At 49.8% G+C, this 21,730-nt stretch overlaps 2 protein-coding genes across 2 annotated transcripts in view; one reads left to right on the top strand and one right to left on the bottom strand.

Annotated features, from left to right (window-relative positions):
- The first annotated feature begins 473 nt into the window (after window positions 1–473).
- The window catches only part of LOC131272336 (A disintegrin and metalloproteinase with thrombospondin motifs 9), an 85,940-nt gene continuing 64,683 nt past the window's right edge, over window positions 474–21,730 (top strand). Inside the window, 2 exon segments of the mRNA XM_058274045.1 lie at window positions 474–804; window positions 2,085–2,109. Coding sequence (XP_058130028.1) covers window positions 474–804; window positions 2,085–2,109 — 356 coding nt within the window.
- LOC131272691 (vitellogenin-A1-like) lies at window positions 14,997–21,328 on the bottom strand. The gene is made up of 3 exons (XM_058274518.1): window positions 21,298–21,328; window positions 16,226–21,160; window positions 14,997–16,162 (listed from the first exon to the last, which is right to left on the bottom strand). The coding sequence occupies exons 1-3, from the start codon at window positions 21,326–21,328 to the stop codon at window positions 14,997–14,999; spliced, it is 6,132 nt and encodes a 2,043-aa protein (XP_058130501.1).

Here is a 21,730-nt window from a genome sequence, read left to right as displayed (position 1 = left end):
GGAATCGAACCGATCGCCCAGGCTGGTCCTTGCGCGAGAAGGCACGGTTTTTAGCGTCTTTTCGGTCGTGGCCTGATCCGGGGCCCTGTTTGCAACAAGTGACACACAAGTTTCGGGGTGCGATTTAAATGGTGGCACGTGCCGCTTTCGTTTGCGAGTAGTTCCGGTCGTGTGGTGCGCGAACAGAAGAGAGTGAATAGCCTTTACTTCCGGTGCCTTCATGCATGATCATTTACATACACTCTCTCTCTCTCTCTCTGTTACTCTCGAAACGTCCCTTTTTTCCCTCGGTGGTGAAGCCGCCAAATCGTTCCGATAGTGTCGACAAGCAACGACACAGTGTTGGCCGGTGTCCCTCTACAAGTGTCGATAGTGTGTGCAAGGGTGTAGGGTAACCCAAACCCACTCTCCCCAATTCCTCCCCCCGGGTGCGCATCAATCACGCAGCGTACAGCATCCTTCGCACAGCAGTGATGACGACTCGCTGTTACTCCTCCTCTCGCCGCGATATTGTGTGCTTTTTTGTGATACTCCTCATATTTATCGTGATAGCGGTGACGGTCACGGTGCACCTGCTCGGATCCACGTCCGATGGGGCCGGGCGGGACGATGCGTCGAACGCACGCAGCGGTCCGGCGTCTCCGAGCTGGTTGTCGCAGGACTTTACGACATTCCCGCCGCGAGTGTCCTTCCTGCCGACCACGGGCGTGACCATCGGTCACCCCGGCGTTAGTGTGCTGGTGGAGTCCGAACCGGTGCCACCCTATGAAACACCACCGAACGATACGTCACCGGGCGGAAGCGGTGGGCAAGATGACAAAGGTAAGAATTTATTACTCTGCATAAAAGATTTTATGATTTTCATCTGGTATGTGGATTTTTAGTTTTTTTTATTCAAGTCAATTTTTTTACTCTTCCTCAACGGTGTATCGGTGGGATTTGAACGAATGAGGCAAGATCAAGAAACTAGTGATGTGCGTACTGAGTAAGGATGAGTAAGAGTGAGAGATTCTAACCGACAGTTTTTGCAAATCACTTTTGGTTCTCACAAAGATTAGAATTCCATGAACGATACTAGTCATCGTAGAGATTTGAATTCGTAAGAAGTATTCGAATCTCTAGTTGAAATCACAAACAGAGGCACTAGTAATTTACTTACTGATTCACTCGTTTGGGATTCGCATCGCTGGTAAGGATTAAAATCTCTGTGTCGATTAATAACTCATTTTGCACGATTTCAATCACAAACGAGTAAATTAAAATTTGCATCATTTAGACGCATGGAAGTAGAAGGTATTTACTGTTGACACCTCTGACAAGTGTCAACGAGTCGATGTCAAAAAATTACACCGACATAACTAGAGCTATAAAAGCGAGGCGATTACTGGACGCTAGTCTCTTTTATCATTTGTAATTGGTCGAATAAAGATACTAACTTTTTGACCATAATTTATGCTTTTTTCATACTATTTACAACAATTATGATAATTGTTCATTCTGTCTAAATCTCTAAAAAAAAGTAATTATTCCCTACAAGAAACCGACACTCCAATGGCTGAAAAACGACTCCCTATGCAACATTTAAATCGCTGATAAAGTCTCTTTATTTCGTTAAACATAATATATTTGCATTTGACCTGCGTTTGCAACATTGTTGATCAACTGCTAAAAAACTGTAAATAAATAATCAGTTTTATCATTAAAATCTTCACTTGACAATTCATCTTGAGTGGTGTTGCTTAATTTTGCAACTATCTTGAAGTGTCTTCAAAGCCATCAATCAGAACCCGCGTACATGGTCTGGTTCCTATCCTAACGAGATCGTCAGGGCATTCCAACCCGAACAAGCAATCACTGACATTGCTGTTTCGTAATTTGCGCTTCCTTCTACTCTGGGAACTGGAGGAGATGCATTTCTACCTGCCAACGAGTACGGACGCATACGCATTTTACACCCGTTCGCCTAACGAGTTCGGGAGGCTCGAGTAGATCAACCGAAAGCGAAAAAGTTCGCTCAAGAATCATTTATCTTGCGAGACGGTACCAAACACTTGACAGTTTGGTTTGCCGGTGCAGCGCTGGAGTGGATCGGTCTTCCGCGTTTATCCGGCCTCGCCGCCATTAGTAGCATAAACAGTGTGGCCGTGGAATGAGTCGTGCATATTCCCAATCCACCTCACCGATGCACCGATGTCAGTGATGTATTTGGCCGCTTATGTGGACCGGTTTTTGTTTTTATTGCACCTTTTTTCTCGTTGGAATATTGATCTGTTTGTCGACGTCGATTTTACGATCACATTGGGTGATTTTTTGTTGTTGACCACAAAGTCCACCGCCACTCCAGTGGATAACCGTAGCGATTGCGTGACGGTGCATCGTTTTATTGATTCATTAATCTCAATCAAACCGTCAATCTTCGGTCATTTTGGGCACGACGGTGTGGTCGTGATTTTACGCGAGCGCGCCGCCGCAGTAAAAACGGCACGAAAATCAACATTCGACCCGAACCGGTAAACAAGAACATAAACACCAAACTGCAGCAAGGCAACAAAAAAAAAACGCATCCCTCGGGGAGCGATCGATACCGGTTCGGGTGGAGAAACGTTTTTGAAAACTTCCGCCATAACTGCATTTTTTTAAATCAATTTCCACCAATCGTTCGACAATCCTTTTTGTCGGGTGAAGGATGTTTTTACGACGGACGGTTGTCGTTTTATCGTTCCTCGAAGTAACGGGGATCTTCCAAACGGCATTGTCTGGTTGGCCTGTTCGCCAACCATGACTCACATGGGAGAAGGGGAGAAATCGACCGAAATTGGCAGCGAACCAATTTTGAAATGGAATACACTTGCTGGGATGAGTAAATACGGAAGTGCTCCCCTTGTCTTTGTGACCAAACTTATGTTGCCTCGTTAGCGTTCGCAAAAAAAGTTAATAACAATTGCAGAAACCGAAACCGAAACTCTCGACAGCACAAAGTGTAACGCAAGAATTTGCAATTGCAACTAACGATCGCGGGCCGATTTTTCCGCAGCGTCCGTTGGACAAAGAAACCGAAGAGGGAAAAACAACGGAGAATGACAAAAACATTCCTTTCTGCCAAAAAGCTTGGCCGGTAGTTGGTACGTGTTCGGCCTGACGTGGTGCTTTGATTCGGTACCAAAGCGGGTAAGCAGAAAAATTCGTGCATCATTAAAGGCATCATCTTAAAGGGCTGTGGATGCAAGAGAAAGGAGGAGCTGGTTGGACTCACCAAGGGACGCTAACCGCATTTGTCGCGCTCCTCAAAGTCATTTCAGTGCACTTGAAGTGTAGCCTTTTTTTTAAGGCAATGCATTGAAGAATTTCAGCAGGCAGCGGTTAGATAACGATCCAGCTGTCTGCGTGTTTGTCAATTTTGTGCATTCCTGGCTCGTGTAACCAACATTTGCTACGTGTTCGGAGTGTGAACGGAAGCGAAGATGCAAGCAAAAATTAATTTGAATAGCAATGGTTTATTAAAAATCATCGCCGTACGGCGTATCTACTTCTCCGACGTCACTGATAATATCTCCAAATATCAGTGATTTGACCTGCACGAGATTAGCGGTGATTACTGTCATTATGTTATTTGAAACTAGCCCTGTCTGGGGCTGCGTGTGGACGAAATTGTCCAAATAGCACGCATACGCAAGCAGTGCGCTGAAAAAGAGGTGAAAAAGATCGGAAAAGAAAATCGACTTGCTCGTCTCTACATGTTGCTGCCCCCCTTTGCTTGCATGGTCCGGTGCAACGCGAGGACAAACATTCCAGTTTTGTTGTTCAAAAATTCTTCACGCACATCCTCGGGATGCCCGCGAAAATGGGCATCGGACAGGCGAATGCCGCCCGAGGGCGGCTCGCAACGTGAACCCCGGTAGATCGCCCCGATTGGGCACGTCCACGCCCCAAAACCGCCAGCGGCCAGCGGGAGGCTCGTCATTTATGCAACGCTTGCAGAAGGTGGACGAAAATGTGCAAGAAGTTTGTCTTTTTTTTCGCCAGCACAGGAAGGCTTGAAGGGTATGCTAAATTGAATGTTTACCAAAACAGGCGATGAGTTAATTAAGGACACGGTGGATAAAATGGACAATGCATCGCATGCCAACAAATCCTGTGCCTGCGTTGGAATTTGTACCAGTTTTTATTTTTTCATTGCTCAACGTTCTCTTTCGCTGCGCAGCAGCCAATGTTTCATTGTCCTCAAAATTGATCGAGTTTTATGCTCCTGGAGATTTGTTTATGCAATTACTGTTTCCGAAGATCATTTAAATCACGAGAAAAACTCTCCCAAAATCGCAATATCAAGATATTTGTGAGTATTGTTCTTTCTCTTTCCATCTTTTTCAACAACTATCTTTGATCACCGGTTGTAATTCTTTCCATGCACCTCCGACAATATCGCTCCTTTTAGTAGTGGGTTTTCCTCTTGCCTTAAAAATACATGGTGGGAAAATCCGTTTGATGGTTCCCTTCCCGCCCAGTTCGATGGTTTCCGGTTTTGCATGAAGCGTTTTAAAAGCATAACCTTCCATTCATCACCAGTGTGGCCGTTACTCACCCCCCCCCCCCCCCCCCCCCCCCCCCCCATCTACTTCGGGAAAACCAATACCTATTACTACACGGTCACACATTGCCCGATCGTATCCCCCCTCATTCCACCACCTTCACGATCCAGCTCGCTTGCGGAGCGGAAATTGGATTTGATTTGTTTATCTTTCGCTTTGAGGTAAGCTGCCTGCTTTCTCTTTATTCATTTCCCAGCAATCGTCCGCGTGGAATTAGGAAGCCTGTTTCATTTCGCCCGTATGCCTTCGGTTTCTGAGGTTTGATTTAAGGCCGACCAACACGCCGGCGGTCGCTGTGTCCGGTCGGGTGTGAATGTGGGTGTGCATTGGTGGGAGGATAGAGGAAAAAGCATCCCATCCGTGTAACGCGATTTCATAATTCTCATTACTCGGAAAATCGTATCTCCATACATCCGCACCGAGCTATAAATCAGAAAGATGGTTTAGTATGCTTACATTTCATTCATGCACCCCTCACAAGCGTATCCTGAATTGATTTGAATGCACATTAATAACTTATCGAAGAATACTTTTCTGATTGCTATTGTCAGCAAAGTACCGTCCGCTGTACCGTCATAACCTTTTCGTCCACTTCTTCCCCCACCCCGCAGTCGAAAGCCCCCTCGCTGCCGAAAGGGAAAACCCTCCATATGTGTACCAAGGGAGGAGAAAAACTTTCCGTTTCGTTTTCCGCCGTTCCATCAATGAATAAGAAATTTTTCGCTGATGTAAGTGTCTTTCGCTGTTTTCTTTTATTTACGCCGCGTATGACACCATAAGCATAATCATCGTAAGTGGTCTTTATCGTCCCGCTTACATTATCTACCCCTGACCCTTCCACCCTTCCGCTAGCCCTATGGCTTAGAGGGTGTATTGGAGGGGATGGTTTATTTCGCCCCTCTCAGTCCTCGTGGCAGTTTTGTTTTCTTCACTGTGGCTCGGGATCGAATTGTAATTTGACCCGCCGCGACATCGATGTCGGTTGGTACGGGGTTCCACACCTAGCCGTTCGACGATTTACAAGCCTAAACCGTTGGTTATATCGTATCCGAAGGTCCGAATGTCCAGTGGGCGTGCTGTTGCTGAACGGTGTATTGGATAGCTCCGGTAGGTGGGTAGCAGTAAGTTGAAGCTATTTTTTCTTTCACTTAAGAAATGGTTTAACCGAGGCGAAAAGTTGGGGTCTCAAATATGCACGTGCGACTACATATTTGTTATTTTATAGTTAATGTTCGCTTTTATGTTTTGAATTTTACGATTGGCCAGCGAAAATCACGAAATCGCTTTTTCGCTCATCGATTTAACACATTCTATTTCGGTAAAGCTGTAACGGCAATATCTAACTGTGGAATTCAGGTTCGTTTCGATCCTAAAATATTTAAATTTCTCGGAATTGATTCTAGTACGTCGCTGAAGAAATTATCAAATACCCACGTAGTGAAAACATTGAGGATAGTAAACAGAACAAAATCTTACAGTTCCACACATGTGATGAGATCATGGGGAATTAGTGTAGCGGCCGATTGAAAACCCCCACGGATTTATTCTGTTCTGTGATGGTTTGGCGGCGAACGACTCAATGAAGGCACCGACGATGCCCGACAAACGCCAACGGGTTTGGCGGACTAAACAAGTAATAAAAACTTAATTCGCGCAATTTTGGCTCGCAGCAGATGAATCGATAATCGTTTTCGCAGCCTACGTGCGACGAAGCTGCGGAGGTGGTTGGAGTTTCGGATGAATCCGGATTCATCCATCCGGGCGGTCCGTCTTTCCATCACCCGCGTGTCGTACTTGTTCCAGACAGATTGGGCGACTTCACACTTCACAACATTTGCGCGTGTCAAAATGTTCGAGTGTTTAAAGTGCGCTTAGTTCTCCCGAACAAACGATCGGGCGGGCGGGTTTTGTAAACAATCACGATCAAACATCTCTGATAGCTGAAAGGGGGAGGGAGAGTCATCAAACGCTGCCGTGGAACGAAGGTGTAGGAAGTGGTTCGGCGCACGGAGCTTCTGCAATATATGGCACGTGAGGTTGTTTTGCCATGCTCCAGATCGCAATCTCCCCCACGGTTCTTGGGCCCAAGAGAAGCGAGAAACACCTCACAACTCCCGGCAGCAAACTGGCTTGGTACCAACCGACCGACAGTTACGGCCGAACCGTGGCTACACAAATCATTCCACGCGCATCGCCCCGGTGGCAACCGCTAAGGAAGTGGCACGTTGCTCAGCCGACTTTAACCCGGGGGCGCGATCGGTGGTAGCGATTAGCACAGGAAAGACGTAGTGTTGGACTGTGGTGTGCAATTATCACTTTGCAAAATTTATCGATTGACAGATGGTAATTTATGGACCGTACACGGGTAGGACCGCACCACCGCAGCCGGGTTCGCGTGTACGAATTGAAAAATGGTCCAACATGGTCGAGGCTCATGTTACCCGTCGACGCACTGCCAGGCGTACAGAAGTCACTCAGAGCGGCGCGCCGTCATTGCGTCTGCAAAGGCTCCCGGAACCCCGCCGGAACATGGTCCATCGAGATCGGCAGGGGAATGATAATTTATTGCCGCGGTTGCCCCACTGGGAGCTTTGTCCGCATCCGGTGAGCGCTGTTCGACCGTATCGATTCTCGATATGCAACCCTGCGTGCGTACGAAATGCAGCAGTCTCGCCCTGTTGCCTTGAACTTTGGCTTATGGCGCTCCCAGGCGGGAGCGCTCTCGGGTCCGACGGCAACTGTAAAATTGAATTTGAACCTTTTCCGAGCGAGAAAGAAGTTCGCAAAATATATTTTACCATCAACGAAAGTGTTTCAAAGCTATTCCAAATGTTATCATACTTATAAACTATCCCAAATATTGAGCATAAGGCTTTGATAACAAAAGACATCTTAAGGGAAACTCTTGCCTAACCAAACCCAAGGGTGCTTCAAGGGTTTAAGGCATCCACCTGGTTGATCTATGCAGATGGAAACGGATGAAAAATGCAGCCACCACAGGTTCACTCGTGTCACAACCTACCGTTAGTCGACCGTTAATTGCGATTAACAATCAAATGGTTTCCATCGCTAGGCGTTGGGCATTAGGTTAGTCGGAGTCTGCTTCACCAAGTCTGCGTGCAGCTTTCCATTGACTCCAACACTGTTTGGTTGACTAACAGGCCGAAGCAGGCCCAGTGTTGACCCCTGGATTCATAAGAGTAATAGATCAGCGGCGTGCCACCGGGCGGAGCTGGGAATATAAATCGAGCAGAAGCTAGTGCGACTCCATCCAGTGCTCTGCTATATGGAGTCCATTCTTCGTCTAGCACGCTGATCTCGCGATAAGCCACCACACAGCGGACCTGTCTCGGTCTCGGCGACGTTCGTTAAATCTGTCGATTATTTATGTGACGTTCCTCCTCCTCTAGGGTCATTAGGCGCGAGTACACGGCAGTCAACCAGTAGTCGTATTTCATTTCTCCTCCGTTTGCTCCGTGGATGTCCGGAAGTTCTGCGGATTAGAAATAGCTGAACCAGATTAGCAGACAAAACATGCACCATGGGCGCTCGAGGAATGCTCCGGCTAATTCCTCGACCACCAAACGTCCCTCGAGGAGTAAGACGTGTGGCGAGAAAGCACGATCTCCTTCCATATAGCCGCTAGTCTCAGGAGAGACCGGGTGTGTCTGAGGCGATCCACATTCCACCGGGAATGTCGGAGGAAACTTGCTGACCGCGCTGCAAACCATACTTTTCACTTGCTTTTCGACCCGTGTGCAGTAGCTGCAGATAAACTCTCTACCCCTTGGGCTTTTCCTTCCCGACCTTCCCTCGCACACTTTCTCCGCATGGCGTATGCGCTGGGGCTTGTTTAAGTATCCCTCGCGCAACATACACCGTTTGCAACGGTGGCGGTTTTGTGCTGCCAACCGGGCATGTTTAACAGAGTTATCAAAATAACTCCATCACCGGCCAGAGTACGGTGGCGATGAAGACGTCCCACGGCGGTCGGTTGTATTACACACAAATTTGCAAACCATTGCGCACAGAGACAGACATGACGCCGACGCCGGTTACGTGAAATCGCACCCCGTGCTTCAAGGTGGATTGCTGCGTCGGCTCATCCGCACGTTCCGACAGCTGGGCATTGGCACGCGAACCGAAAACCAGGGCCAAGCACATCGTGTCTGGTAAGAATCAGCTCGGGAATGGGGCGGCCATCGTCGGCTTTTGGCGCCCACACTGGTCCAAACGCCGGGACGAACTCCGGTAGCTTATTTGTACAGGTGCTCGTTTACCTTCGGGCAAGGTGCAAATTTATGGATGTCCGAAATATGGAGAATTATGTTCTAAACACTTGCCACTGCTCCAGACACTCCGGTACCCTACTAACCTAGAGTGCGCCAGTGCATGACTTCATCACTTAGGTAGGCCAAACATCACCGCCCTGGATGCGTATGCGGCGTGCACCAACTCCTCAAGAACCACGAATGCCAACCGCTCCTTGGCCTTAATTGGTTATTGTCTCTCAGTCTAGAGACGAACGGGGGCACTCATTCACTCACCATTCCATCGCGCCGAGCTCGTAAAGTTCGCGCGTCGATAGTACAACCCTTTTCACGCAGCTTACGACTTCTCCATCGGAGATTGTATTTAATTTTACGGGCCAATTTCGAAGCATTCTCAGCCCAGACTAGGCCGGTCGTCCGAGGAATACCTCACCTTGGTTCATAATGCTCCCGCATTCCAGCCCCAACCTAATCCGCGGCAGTTCGATCAGCTTAACGAGAGTCGACTGATTGAATCGAATAAATTGGCAAACGGGCAAGGAAGAAACAATTTGCACCTCATTTTGAAATCAGTGTCCGCCACCATTTCGCGTAGGTTGGCATTTGGGACGTTAAGCTCTCTGGCTTCTGCGAAAGGCTTTTCTAGGCGAAATGGTTTTTCCGGTAGCTCGGGAGGAATCATACGGCCAGCTTTGACCGGATAACGATCAATCTAGATTCGTGAGCCGATTACCCGCGGTGCGTCTTCCGGTGAACCAGCCGTGGCCTAATGCTCTTAATTGAGGCCACGGGACCGGGTGCCATCGACACCGGCGTGGGCGCTACCGATGGACGATCAAAGACCCCCCCGTCCATGGCACCCGATTCGGAGCTTAATTTATGGAAGAACATCTCTCCCTATAGCTGGTCGTTTGCGAACTTGTCTGTGCGGCTAGCAGGCTGATAAGCCTACAATCCGTGGGGGTCAAGAAGTGTGTTTTCTTGTTCGACATACGACGTTAGCGACCAGGGCGCGGGTCGGTTCGCTGGTGGACCAATTGTTTGCCCGCACACACAATTCGCAACAAAGACCCCGATGCGCCGTCCTGTCACCGGCCGTGGTTCACCAAATCTGCGAGCTGTTGACAGTCGGATCGGGTCGCCTTACGAGCTCCGGCTGCGGTTCGCTGCTAATGGGTTTATGGTGTGCTGCGGACAGGCCATGTACGACGGACAGATTAGTTTATTGTTCGCGCTTGACAAAAAGGAAATCAATGGCAAACACGGCAAGAATTCGCATTTGTCAAATGTCAAACCGACCGGGTTTTTGCATGATGGCGTGTGTTTTAAAATTGGTTAAACATTTTTTCCACCCAACTACCATCTCGATGCGATCGCGTAACAAAGGTGAGGTGTTTGAAAAATATTTTTCGTTTAGTTTTTGCATACTCAAAAACTCAATTCGCAGCAGTCCTGCTGCAAGATCTTCTCGTGGAAAATTAGTTTCCTGTCCTTATGCAAAGTTGCCCGCGCAAGAGTGCGTGCATGCGTTACAGAACCGACTCAACTAACTCGGCCAGAACGGCAAAATGCATTTGCATGATTTCATGCATTCCTGCTCGCTTTCATCTTCCACTGTCAGAGCCAGCCGTCGACGTTCACCGACTCGTCCGGCGGATGATTGACGACCCGTCTTTGGTCGGCGGATCTTTCGGGCGGGTTCCAAATCGATCCCGGGGCTTGCCTGCCAGAGTGCGAGCATAAACTTTTCCCAGGGCACGCCGGTGTGACTCAAATCACGTTCACGAGCGTACCTCTTCGCGTTGTTCTTAGCGCGACGCATCCTTAAGTGGTTGCGCGCCGCAAAGTGCAACCCCTTTCCGCCTAATGCTCTAATGGACCGAATGGCACATAAAACGATTTATTATCCTCGGCACGTTTCGAGCGCGTTGCATAGTTTCCGATCTGCTCGGGTTGAGTGGAGGAAAACAAAATGCGCTAAAGTCACGCTGCCACGAATGCAAAGTATCCCGCGCGGTTTGGGGGGGAGGGTGAAGGAAAATTGGCGAACATTTTTGGGACGGCGAAGAAGCCTCGCTCAATCCGTTCGTTTTGGCAGGTTGCCAACATTCGTCAGGTAGCATATAATGGCTCGGTTCACATTCCAACCGGGGCTGAAGCAACTGATATTGATTGTTCTGTCATCGTGCTCCGCTCGGCTGATTTGCACCAGTAAAGCCGGTATCAATCATGCATACACGTCACAGCGGCCGATGCGCGTCCTTGGTCGCAGGATTAATTAATTGCAGAAAAATGACGTTTTATTTTTTGGGCGAACACAAATCACCCGAATCGCGAACAAAAGAATGTTTCGTCGTTTGAGAGGAGCGAGAACAGTAGTGATGGTATTCTTCGCGTGCATCGAATGTCCACCGGTAGAATAATAAACGTTTTGCGTGGATGAAAAATGAGCCCCGCCAAATGTTGCGATGCGCTTGAGGATTATATTTATGCGCTGTTAGTAGCATAGTTATCTGATCTTTAAACAGTTTGTTGTTTGTTCGGATCGGTGTCTATTTTGCATAATGGCTTCGAATTGAAATTTATAGCGACAAAAATTACTTGCGGCAGAAATAACTTATCGCATCGTGGAGATAATCGGCATGCTCCTGCGTCGATTTAAGACGATCAGCAGATGCATACTAATGTAAACAGCATGATATCTTATCGGTCAGGAAGGAGTATCTCAAATTTAAATTTTTGGCTCCTTTCGGCTTTGTGCTTGGAAAAGGTTACCGATGCATTGCAAAAAGCGCCACCTATGGTGGCAACCGTTGCTAATTAGCAGCGGATGCATCTGTTTTACCACCCGCCGTGCCAATCAAGACACACTTTATTGTTTCAATTTTGCATTTAAACGCTTTGTTTCGGTTGTCTGGACGGCTTGAGCCCAAGGTGACGCGAACCGTCCAAAAACATGCAAAACGGCCGCGCAAAGGTCGCAGCCAATTGAAAATGCATATACGGATAGCGGTTCAACTGCACGATCGTTTGGAATCACGTTTTGTGCAGTAGCAACCTTGAATGGTGCACTTTTTGCAGTCTTTTGTGTCCAGACCTAGGCTAGACAGTGTGTTCCCGGAGCGGGGAAAGGTGTGCCACTGGCGTGCGAAGTATACTCACGACATATACGACAATGGATACAACTTCAACTGTGAAGTGCGGCATTATAATGATCCTCCGCATCAGCTCCTTGTCACGGATGCACTCGAGTGCTGCACTTGAGTACGATTGGACAAAAATAGTACACAGCAGGATTCGATCAGGCTAACATTACGCAGACAAACGTGAACATAAATCGGTGCAACCCCCCATCCACAACCCTTGCTAGCTCCCATTGAGTACCAATGGATCCCAACGCAGTCCTCCCCGATAGCAGTCGATTGATGATTTCGCTACGTGCTAGGGCTTCGACGGTACGGTGGACAAGTTGCAGGAGTTGCACATTCCTGCCAGAGACCACTTACATCAATCACGACGCCATTAATGTCGGGAGAGGATTTATTATTCAATTATCGGAATTGGAGCTACTTGATGCGGTTATTTATGGTCCCGTTGAAGCGGGTTGCCGACCAGGTTGCCGAAAGCGTGAAGCCAACGCCGAAGAAACCTTTACCAGCTGGCAAGCAACACTGCGCACCGACCGTCGATACAAGTTGAACATTCTTTGCCTGGGCTGTCGATCAAATTTAACACACTATCGGGGAAAGTGTCAATTATAAACTATCGCTACGCTTACTTTATCGCCATGGTGGAGGCGTACCTCCTTATTGGCGTTAGGCCCTTTCACCTCCAGAATGATTGGTTTATGATCGACTACCCACGCGAACACCTTACTTGGAATATGCACACCTTTTATCGCTTGTTTGCATTTAAAAGATATTAAAAAATACCATATATTTTTCTTTTATGAAGCGAATAAATCAATCTGCATCCTTCTTGGTCAACGTTTAATTTCATGCATCGAGTTTTATCTTTCTTTATTTAATGCGATAAATGTTTAGTTTCAGAGTGAAAGTTTCCCTTCAGAAGGCACTTCGGGTGTTGCAAGAGTCTAATGGTTGTTCGATAACCGCTAAAAATCTTGCAACAAAAACTATGGTTCATTTCTAAGAAAGCAAACGTAAAATCTTCAACACCATAAAACATAACAAAATTGGTCACATCTTTCATCCTTGATACTGTCGTCTTTACATTTTGTCTCAGCAATATCAAATCTTGTGGAAGCGATGCTGCTTCGGAGTGCAGTCTAATGATTTCGATACGGAAGATAAATAACCCGCCCGAATGATCAGGAAATAGAAAATGGATCTTAATATCCCATCGTTGTCATTAGCATATAGAATTTAAATGTGTCGTTTATCACTACCTTGTTGCTGTTTTATATTTAAGCTGATAGGAAATAGTCCACAGTGGGGTTTCCTAACGCTCCGTTTTCCTTGTTGATTTATTCGCCTCTAGTTGTCCTCACGAGTTTCGCGTTATATCTAGTGGCAATATTTTTTGTATAATATCGTTTCTTTCAATGTCGATCTTCCTACTACATAAATCTTCATCTGCTTTGTTTTTCTTTCCCAGGTAAGTAACGGCCAACTCGCGACAGTGCGTTGAGTCCACCACCACAACTTGCAATGTCTCCCCGGCAAGATCGTTTCAGCTGTCCCAACCGGTACTTTTGATCACTAATTTTACAAATTTACTCGCCTGTCGATACGCAGCGCAGAAAAGTTCTCACAACTCTCGCAGACCATGTCGACGCGAACCTTCAGAATTCTACGGTGTTGTGCCGTGAGTAATCAGAATGCCAATATTCACGATCTTTACTTCTTGCGTGTTGTCGATCGCGTGTGATCGATCGACTGGTCTCACCATTTTACGATTCAATTACTGTAGAAACGGATTTGCATTCGCTGCATTCAACGACAGTTCGTATGGGTTGTAGTCTTTCACGGTACCTCATTAGACGACAGCAAGAGTAAGGCGGGGAGCGAATTAAAGGTTCGCTTTATGAATATCCGCAGTCTTCGGGTATTAACGTACTGTTAACTTTAGCTAAATAAGATATAATGAGAGAAACTCCTACAAGAGGTCCAGGTCTATCGAAAGCCGATCATGGCCCTAAGCCATATGGATAGCTTATAATCCACTGTTATCCCTCCGTGCGCTGAACATTTCATTAGACCATCATGATAGGAGCTTGTTAGGGTTGATATAAGCCGGCATATTAAACTCCGCTCCCTTTCACTCTTCCTCGGTGTACTGCGAACGGCATTCCCGTTAGCTCATTGCCAGTTGGCGTGCTCCAGGACTTAAGCCCTCCTTAGCCTAGACTGCTTTGACACACTGTCTGCGATCATGCTTGCTAATGATGTTTATTTATAGGCGAGCAGCGTGAATGGCACCTCAGCCGTCGGGAGATACGACGATATTGCGACGTCCGCTCCAATCGTCGAGCATTGAATCATCGTTTGCATAAAAATAGTACCACCTTTTTTCGCGAACGCGGATGAGACGCGCTAAGCATAGGCCAATGCTGCACCTCGTGCAGACGACCGACCTCTCTTCCGAACGGAGGCGAACGCTCGGCTCGTTGGGGTGCACTCTAATTACCGCAATTTCAATGACTGATTGTTGTCTAGCAGATGAAGTTCAGTGCACCCGTAAACCAATGACATACCATCTGCGGTCGACGTATTTCGATTCGTCGCTGCCGAAAGCTGCAAATGTATCGACTGTTAATGAAATAGTCTGTACATGCCAGTATCTCTGGTTAGTCGGGAGAGTGAGCGCGTGATCGAATGCACAGTTCAGCCTTGACCTTCGATGCGAGGATACAATCGACCGAAATACTATTTTACGAGTTAAACATATAACTGAAGGAGATTTCGTTTCAAAGACCTTTGATTGTTTTAGTTTTGTTCAAGCGAAATTAAAAAAAAAAATCTGTAAAGTTACTACATAGAAACTGACGGAGATAGAAATAATAATTCAATCGTGTTTGATTCATTCATTCATTTAATGAAGTCACCTCTATATTTTTTAACATTTTCTGATTGCTTGATTTGGAATGTTCATAAATAGATCATGTCTGTCTGATTGCTTAGTTGGCAAACACACACTTCTTGGGGAAGTAGTACTTGACGGTCTTGGTGACCGACTTGCCGCTCATGTCCGGGTTCACTCCCTTGCGGATCTGCTGCTTGAACAGCTGGGCGGCGGAGTCGGTAGCATCACGGCAGTGGACATCGACGTACTTCTGGATCTTCTCGGCGGCCTTGCACTGCGAAGCGCAGGTCGGCAGAGCACGGTTCGTGAAGCAGATTTTGTCACCCTGCTCGAAGTATTGCACACGGTGCTGCATCGCGCATTCCTTCTCGCTGTACTGCTGCTTCTCGAAGAAGTGCTCGCGGTGGTTCTCCTTCTCCTCCTCCGAGGACGAAGAGTCCGACTCATCCGACTCCGACGAAGACGAGTCCGATAGGTCAAAGTCTTTGTAGTAGTAGCTGTAGCGCGAACGGCCAGCCTCCTGCTCGCTGATCACGTTGCCGTAGAAGTACTGGGGCTTGACGCAGTGCTCCTGAGCCTTCTGGTGGTACTCGGTGTAGAACGCCTGGGCGGGTCCGCTGCAGTTCATGCCAGTGATGGCGTACGAGGCGGCAAAGTATTCCGGCTTGCGCATGACGCACTGGTCGGGGGTGATGAAGTCGTCCTCGCCCTCACCGTTGTTGGTGCCGCAAAGACCGACGAAGTTGTTGAAGTACGACTGGTCGGCGAAGAAACGCGCGCGGTAGCCGTCGAACACGATCTTGATGTCGTCGTCGCGGAAGCTGATCTCCACCTCGTTGCCAGGGAGAGCGTACACGCGGATGAGGGGCTGGTCACCGCCATCATCGTTGGTGTACATCTCGACGGCGTACTTCTCGTGGATCTGCTGGGGCTTGCCGTTGATGTAGACCATCGGGAGGTCGTGGCCGTGCGGGATGATATCGATGTTGTAGTCGTTCTGCTTGTACTGTCCGAGGATAGCCTTCAGGTACAGCTGGTGGTCCTCGCCGTGACGGGCCAGGATGGTGATCTGCTCGTCCTCTCCGAAGCCGTTCTTCCAGTTGTATTCGTAGTCCGAGTTCATGAAGTGGGAGTCCTGGGCGTAGAAGTAGTAGTCCGGCTTGACGGTGTGCAGCACGACGTGCCAGCAGCTGCCGAGCTCGTAGTCGTAGGTCTTACCGTCGAAGGTGTTGACGAACTTGTTGGAGACGACGCAAGACGCTGGAGAAGAAAAGGACCAATTAAACTGGATTCTTTTGATTCCCTATTGACTGTTTTACTTACGGTGGTAGTTGCCGCGGTAAGCGTAGGTGAACATGCGCTCAGAGAAGTCAAAGTCGGGGTGGAAGGAGAAGAAGTAGCGAGCGTACTCGTTCTCGATCGGGTAGTTCTGGATGGCGAAGCTGCGGTCAGCACCGTAGAAGGAGGCGTTGTAGTAGTCGAAGTACGGAGCCAGCTGGAAGTCAATCTGGAACTGGTTGTGCTTGCCCTGGAAGAAGTAGTCCTCGCTCCAGTACGGGAAGGTGAAGTAACGGGCGTAGTCGAAGAACTGGTAGGTCATGTTCTTGGCGTAGTCGGACACATCCTTGTATTCGAAGTTGAACGAGTACTGGTCGAAGTAACCGGCCTGGCGGGTGGCGTTCTGGCAAGCCGGGAGCTGGAAGTATCCCTTGTCCATCTGCTGCTTGCAGGCCTGTCCGACCTCGGAGATGCGCAGGAAGTGACGGTAGGGCTCGGACTGGTACAGCTTACCCTTCATCGAGACGTGCGATCCTCCCTGGCACTTCTCGCCGTAAGACAGCTCCCAGTTCATGCTTCCGATCTTGTCCAGGTTCAGGGCGTTCAGGAAGTTCAGCTTGGGCATGTTCGGGTACTCGTTGGTAGCGGAGAAGCACATCTGGAACTGCTTGCCCGAGAAGGGGAAGAAGCTGAAGAAGTTGCTGGACGAGACGTACGGGCTGAAGGAGAAGAAAGCAAGGAAGCGCTCCTTCTCATCGACCGGGCTGTCGGCGTAGGCAGTGGTGAACACGAATTCGGCCTTCTGCTGCTTGCCCTCGAACACGATTCCGAAGTCGAAGACATCGACGTCGCTGTTGCGGATTCCGGCTCCGGCGTTGCGCATGAACTGCTCCTGGCGGCGCTGGCTTCCGGCGTAGTAGACGAAGGGCTGGGCGTAGTTGAACTCGTTGTAGTATCCCGAGTATCCGTGACGACCCTTCGGGTGCTTCACTTCGGCGGTCTGGAAGTCCTGGTCGTAATCGGCCTGCTTGTGCTGCAGGACGAACTTCACGTTCTGGACGGTGGTACGCTGGGCATCGTAGTACAGGTTCAGCTGGTGGTAGTGGTAGGTCTCCGAGGCGAACGGATAGACCAGGGCGGACCAGTAGTCGTGCTGCTCGATGTGCTTCATCAGGTAGGCGTAGTCGATGAAGTCCTTGTCGTACTTAGCCTGGAAGCGGAGCGACACACCAGTCATGGCGTGGCCGAAGGACTGCTCGAACGACTTGGTGGTCTGCTCGCGATCGTGCAGGATGCGCACGCTCGGCTGCTCGGCCATCGGGCGCAGGTCGGTGATGTCCTTGTATCCGGTGTACGGCCACGAGCTCAGGTGGAACAGGAGAACGTCCTTCTTGGGCTCAAGCGGCTGCACGTTGAATTCGAAGTCGTTGTTCTCGAAGTCAAAGCCGAAGTCGAAGCTGAAGGGCAGGTAACCCTGGAGCTTCTTCTGGTAACCGGCAACGTAGCGCTGGTGATCGAAAGGCGTCACGAAGCCAACCTTGGCATCGACCAGGCGAGAGTAGGCACAGTTCACGTCAGCGGATCCGTTGAACCAACGCGGCATGTACACGAAGTCGTCGTATTCCTTCTCGGGGAATCCAGCCGGGCTCTTGTAGATGCTCGGGTGAGTGGTGGCGGTGGCCTCGAACTCGAACTTGAACATGGTCGGGGTCTTCAGGGTGTAGGTGAACGGCAGACCGGTGGCCAACGGGAAGGCCATGGTCACGGCTTGCTGCTGGTAGAACTTGGTGACGTTGTAGGCGAAGCCATCCTCGAAATCTTCGAAGTACTTCTTCACCAGGCTCGGGAACTGCTCGACGGTCTGGTTGTTGAAGGCGAAGAAACGCTCTCCGTTGAAGATCTGGAACATGAACTGACCCTCAAGCTCCTCAGCCTCCTCGGGGTCGATGTTCAGCAGCTTGGCAATGCGGGTGGTGGACCACTTCTGGAACTCCTCCTGGTTCTTGTTTCCGAACTGCTCGTAGTAGTCGTTCTGGTACTTGTGGTTCTTGCTGTACTGGCTGAAGTAGTCCTTGAACAGGTTCGGGTACTGCTTGTAGTACTTGTAGTAGTAGTCGCTCGACTTGAAGTCCTGGTGCTTGTGGTAGGTATCGTACTGCTTGTCCAGCAGGTCGAAGAAGGTTTCCATGCTCGAGACGAGGTAGTAGAAGGTCGAGAAACGCTTCAGACCACCCAGGTTCTTGCGCAGGTGGAAGAAGAATCCGCTCGGGATGTAGTGGTCATCAGAGGCGATCTGCGAGAAGTACATGCGGTAGGACAGCTCCAGTTCCTGGAAGGCAAAGTCACGCAGGTAGGTTCCAGAGTACTGGAGGCTGAAGTCACGCGGGTTCAGGTGCTTGATGGCAGCCTGGGCGTTCTGCGAGAATTCCATATCGTCATCGAACTCATCGGCCTCAGAGGCGCTCTCCAGGGCGGTCTTGACGGCAGCGCGGACGTGGGTGCTCGGGTCGTAATGCGTCTGCTCAGCCATGCGCTGGAGCATGTACACTGGGGGCTTGGTGCGGATCAGCAGGTAGACGGCGGCGCAACGAACCTCGTGAGCGTCTCCGGTGTTCTGGTACAGCTTGAACAGGACAGAGCGAGCCAGGCGCGGGTAGTTCTCCACCAGACGGTCGAGAGCGACAACGAAGGCCAGGCGCTGGAAGTGGGTCACGGGGATCTTACCCTCCAGGTACGGCTCGAACACGTTCAGGATTTCGGGGTGGCCCAGATGTCCAAGACAACGGATGTACACCTGCACCTTCACGCTGTCGCCAGCCTTGACGGCTTCACGGAGCTGGTGGGAGAACCACGGGACGACCTTGTGGGCCACGATCTTGTAGTCAGCATCAGCCAAGCGGCCGAAGCTGTGCACCGGGTAGTAGTTGTAGGCCGAACGGTTGTTGACCTGAGCGCGGTTCAGGAAGTCACAGTACGAGATCATGGCGGTGGTGTTCAGGTACTCCTGGTGCTGGACAGCGTTGGAGGTCACCAACAGGAAGTACTCGTGCATGACGGTCTCGGTCGGGTAGCGGATGGTCTTGGGCAGGGTAGCGATCACGCTGGCGGCTTCGTCGCCACGCAGTTTCTTCTCCTCAATCAGCTCCTTGATGACCTTGAAGGCGGGCGGGGTTCCAGCCTGGGCAAGAGCATCACGGAAGGTGTTCCAGGCATCGCACTTCTTGGCGAACGACGCGCTGTGGTTGCTGCCTTCCTCACGCTCCTTCTGGGAAACGAACAGCTTCTGGCAAACATCGTAGATGTCCTGGTAGTTCATGGTGCGCAGAACGCGGGCCAGAATGGTGAACTTGTTCAGGGTGTTGGACTTCGGGACCTGCGAGATTTCCTGCAGTTCCTCGGCGATTTCGTAGGCCAGCTTGTAGACATGGCGGGCGGCATCGACGTTGTGGGCATACTGGACGCTGTATCCCTTGTAGCCGGTGAAGTACGGCAGCAGGGGAGCCGACGGGGCCTCCTTCAGGTTTTGCGAGATGGGCTGGTAGAACTCTTCGCTGCTGCTCAGAGAGTCAGACTCCGACGACGAGGAGCTTCCGTAGAAATCCTGCTCATCAGACTCCGAAGAGCTGGACGAGCTGGAAGAGCTGCTGGAGGAATCATCCGAGCTGGACGAATCAGACGAGGTATCGTTGTGCTTGCGCAGACGGTACTGGTCGCGCTTGTACGACTCGTAGTACTGCTTCTCCTTGTAGGCATTCAGATCACGACGGTTGCGGTTTCCACGACGCTCGGTATTGTCGACGTACTTCTTGTACTGCTCAGCCGGGCTGATCTTCTTGTTCTCTTCTTCCTCCTCCGAGCTGGAGCTGGAGCTGGAGCTGGAGCTGGAGTCCGAGGAGCTGGACGAGTCGGAGTCAGAAGAGTCGTCGGTCTCGTTGGCGGGGCGGACAAAGTTCTTCTTATCGTGAGCCATGTTGTAGCTGTACACAAGATCGACGAACACCTGGCGATCATCAGCAGGGCCTTCGGGGAACTTGTCGTAGGGCTTGATGTCGTTGAGGGTCATGTTGACCTGAGCGTAGACCATGGCCTTCTGGCTGTTGACCAGAGACGGGCTGACGACGATCTTGTTGACGGTGGACACCGACTGGAAGGTGTAGTTGTACCAGTTTCCAGTAAGGTACATCTGCGTCACCTCAGACTTGCTCATGATGTTTCCCATCTGGTTACCGTTAGGCTTGAAGTCGCTGAAGCCGCTGAAGCCGAAGTGGTAGCCCATGCGCTGTTCGCAGTGGTCGAAGTTGCGGGACTTGACGACGTGGAAGACGTGCTGGTCCTCCTCGAGGTACTGGGGCTGGGGAACCCATTCCTTGTGCGACTGCAGGAAGTATTCCGGGATGGCGTTGACGTCGTACAGGGTTTCACATTCTCCGGTCACCGAGGGCTCCATGGTCTTGAACACTCCGGTGAGGGTGTTGTTCTCCGGGAACTGGTTGAACTCCGACTTGATCACGTAGGCGCCCTGCGTGTCCAGCTGCAGCTGGCTAACCCAGGCCTTCAGCATGTTCACTTCATGGTTGGGGACCGTCTTCTCCACGTAGAAGCCCTTGACGGCTCCCTTGTGGTAGTAGATTCCGAACGGCTTCGAGCTGAAGGGCATGGGCTGCCACTTCAGGTTGAAGTGCGACAGTTCAGTGCGGTATCCGCGGGGCAGATACTCGTTGAACGTGGCGTACGTCGGACGGTCGATGTAGGCAACCACGTAGTTGTGATCCTTCGGACGAACCACGAGGTAACCGTGCGTCACGATTCCGGTCCAGTAGTCCTCCAGATCGGGCAGGGCCGTCATGGTCTTCGTCGTGACGTTGTACACGTACTCCCGGTTCGGCTCCCAGGCTCCGAACTCGAAGCCGGTTTGGTTGAACGGACGGGAGGACGGGAACTCATACTCGTAAGAGTACTGGTACGCCGTACACGCCCCCACTATGAAAGAGGACAAACAGATAATTAGATTCTCCTTCCTGGATGCTGTCGTTCTCGTTCTCGTTGATTGGAATTGGGCAGATTGAATCCTGAACCCTGAATCCTGAATCCTTGTAATGTTGCTGATCTTTACTTACCAAGCGTGAGGAGAAGTAACTTCGCAATCATGGTCGGTTGTTCTCGGATGCTTTGATATGCTTTGATCACACTCCAAAGCGAGAATGTACCTTCTGGAGCGATCAGGACCGCCTTTTATACTACATCCCACCGATGCTTATCGCCTATTTCTTATCAGCATCATTCATGAAAACATTTTTTTGCATCGTATCAATATTTAACGATCGCCTCAATCCATAAGATCGCGATCCGAATCATTTTTTGCTGGTCCACATTATTTTGCAAAAGGCCCGTGGAAATAGCAGAATGGTATTCCCGTAGCGTATGAAATACCATGTTTAACGCCAGACTTATTTTTGGGACAGAATGGTTTATATTTGTGAGAAAATTTCTCTCATCTCAAAACCCTTTTCCCAAAGACATTGGTGTACTCAAATTGATTCCACTGTGGAG

This window comes from Anopheles coustani, chromosome 3, assembly GCF_943734705.1.
Source record: "Anopheles coustani chromosome 3, idAnoCousDA_361_x.2, whole genome shotgun sequence".
In the NCBI taxonomy this organism is placed as follows: domain Eukaryota; kingdom Metazoa; phylum Arthropoda; class Insecta; order Diptera; family Culicidae; genus Anopheles; species Anopheles coustani.
This window is presented reverse-complemented; position numbering and strand designations above follow the sequence as displayed.

Excerpts from the sequence above, each read along its gene's own strand:
- LOC131272691 (XM_058274518.1), bottom strand. The coding sequence starts at position 21,328 with ATGATTGCGAAGTTACTTCTCCTCACGCTTG. Across the intron at positions 21,161-21,297 it reads GTTACTTCTCCTCACGCTTG|TGGGGGCGTGTACGGCGTAC; the intron begins GTAAGTAAAGAT and ends CCTCTTTCATAG. Across the intron at positions 16,163-16,225 it reads TTACCGCGGCAACTACCACC|CGTCTTGCGTCGTCTCCAAC; the intron begins GTAAGTAAAACA and ends TTTCTTCTCCAG.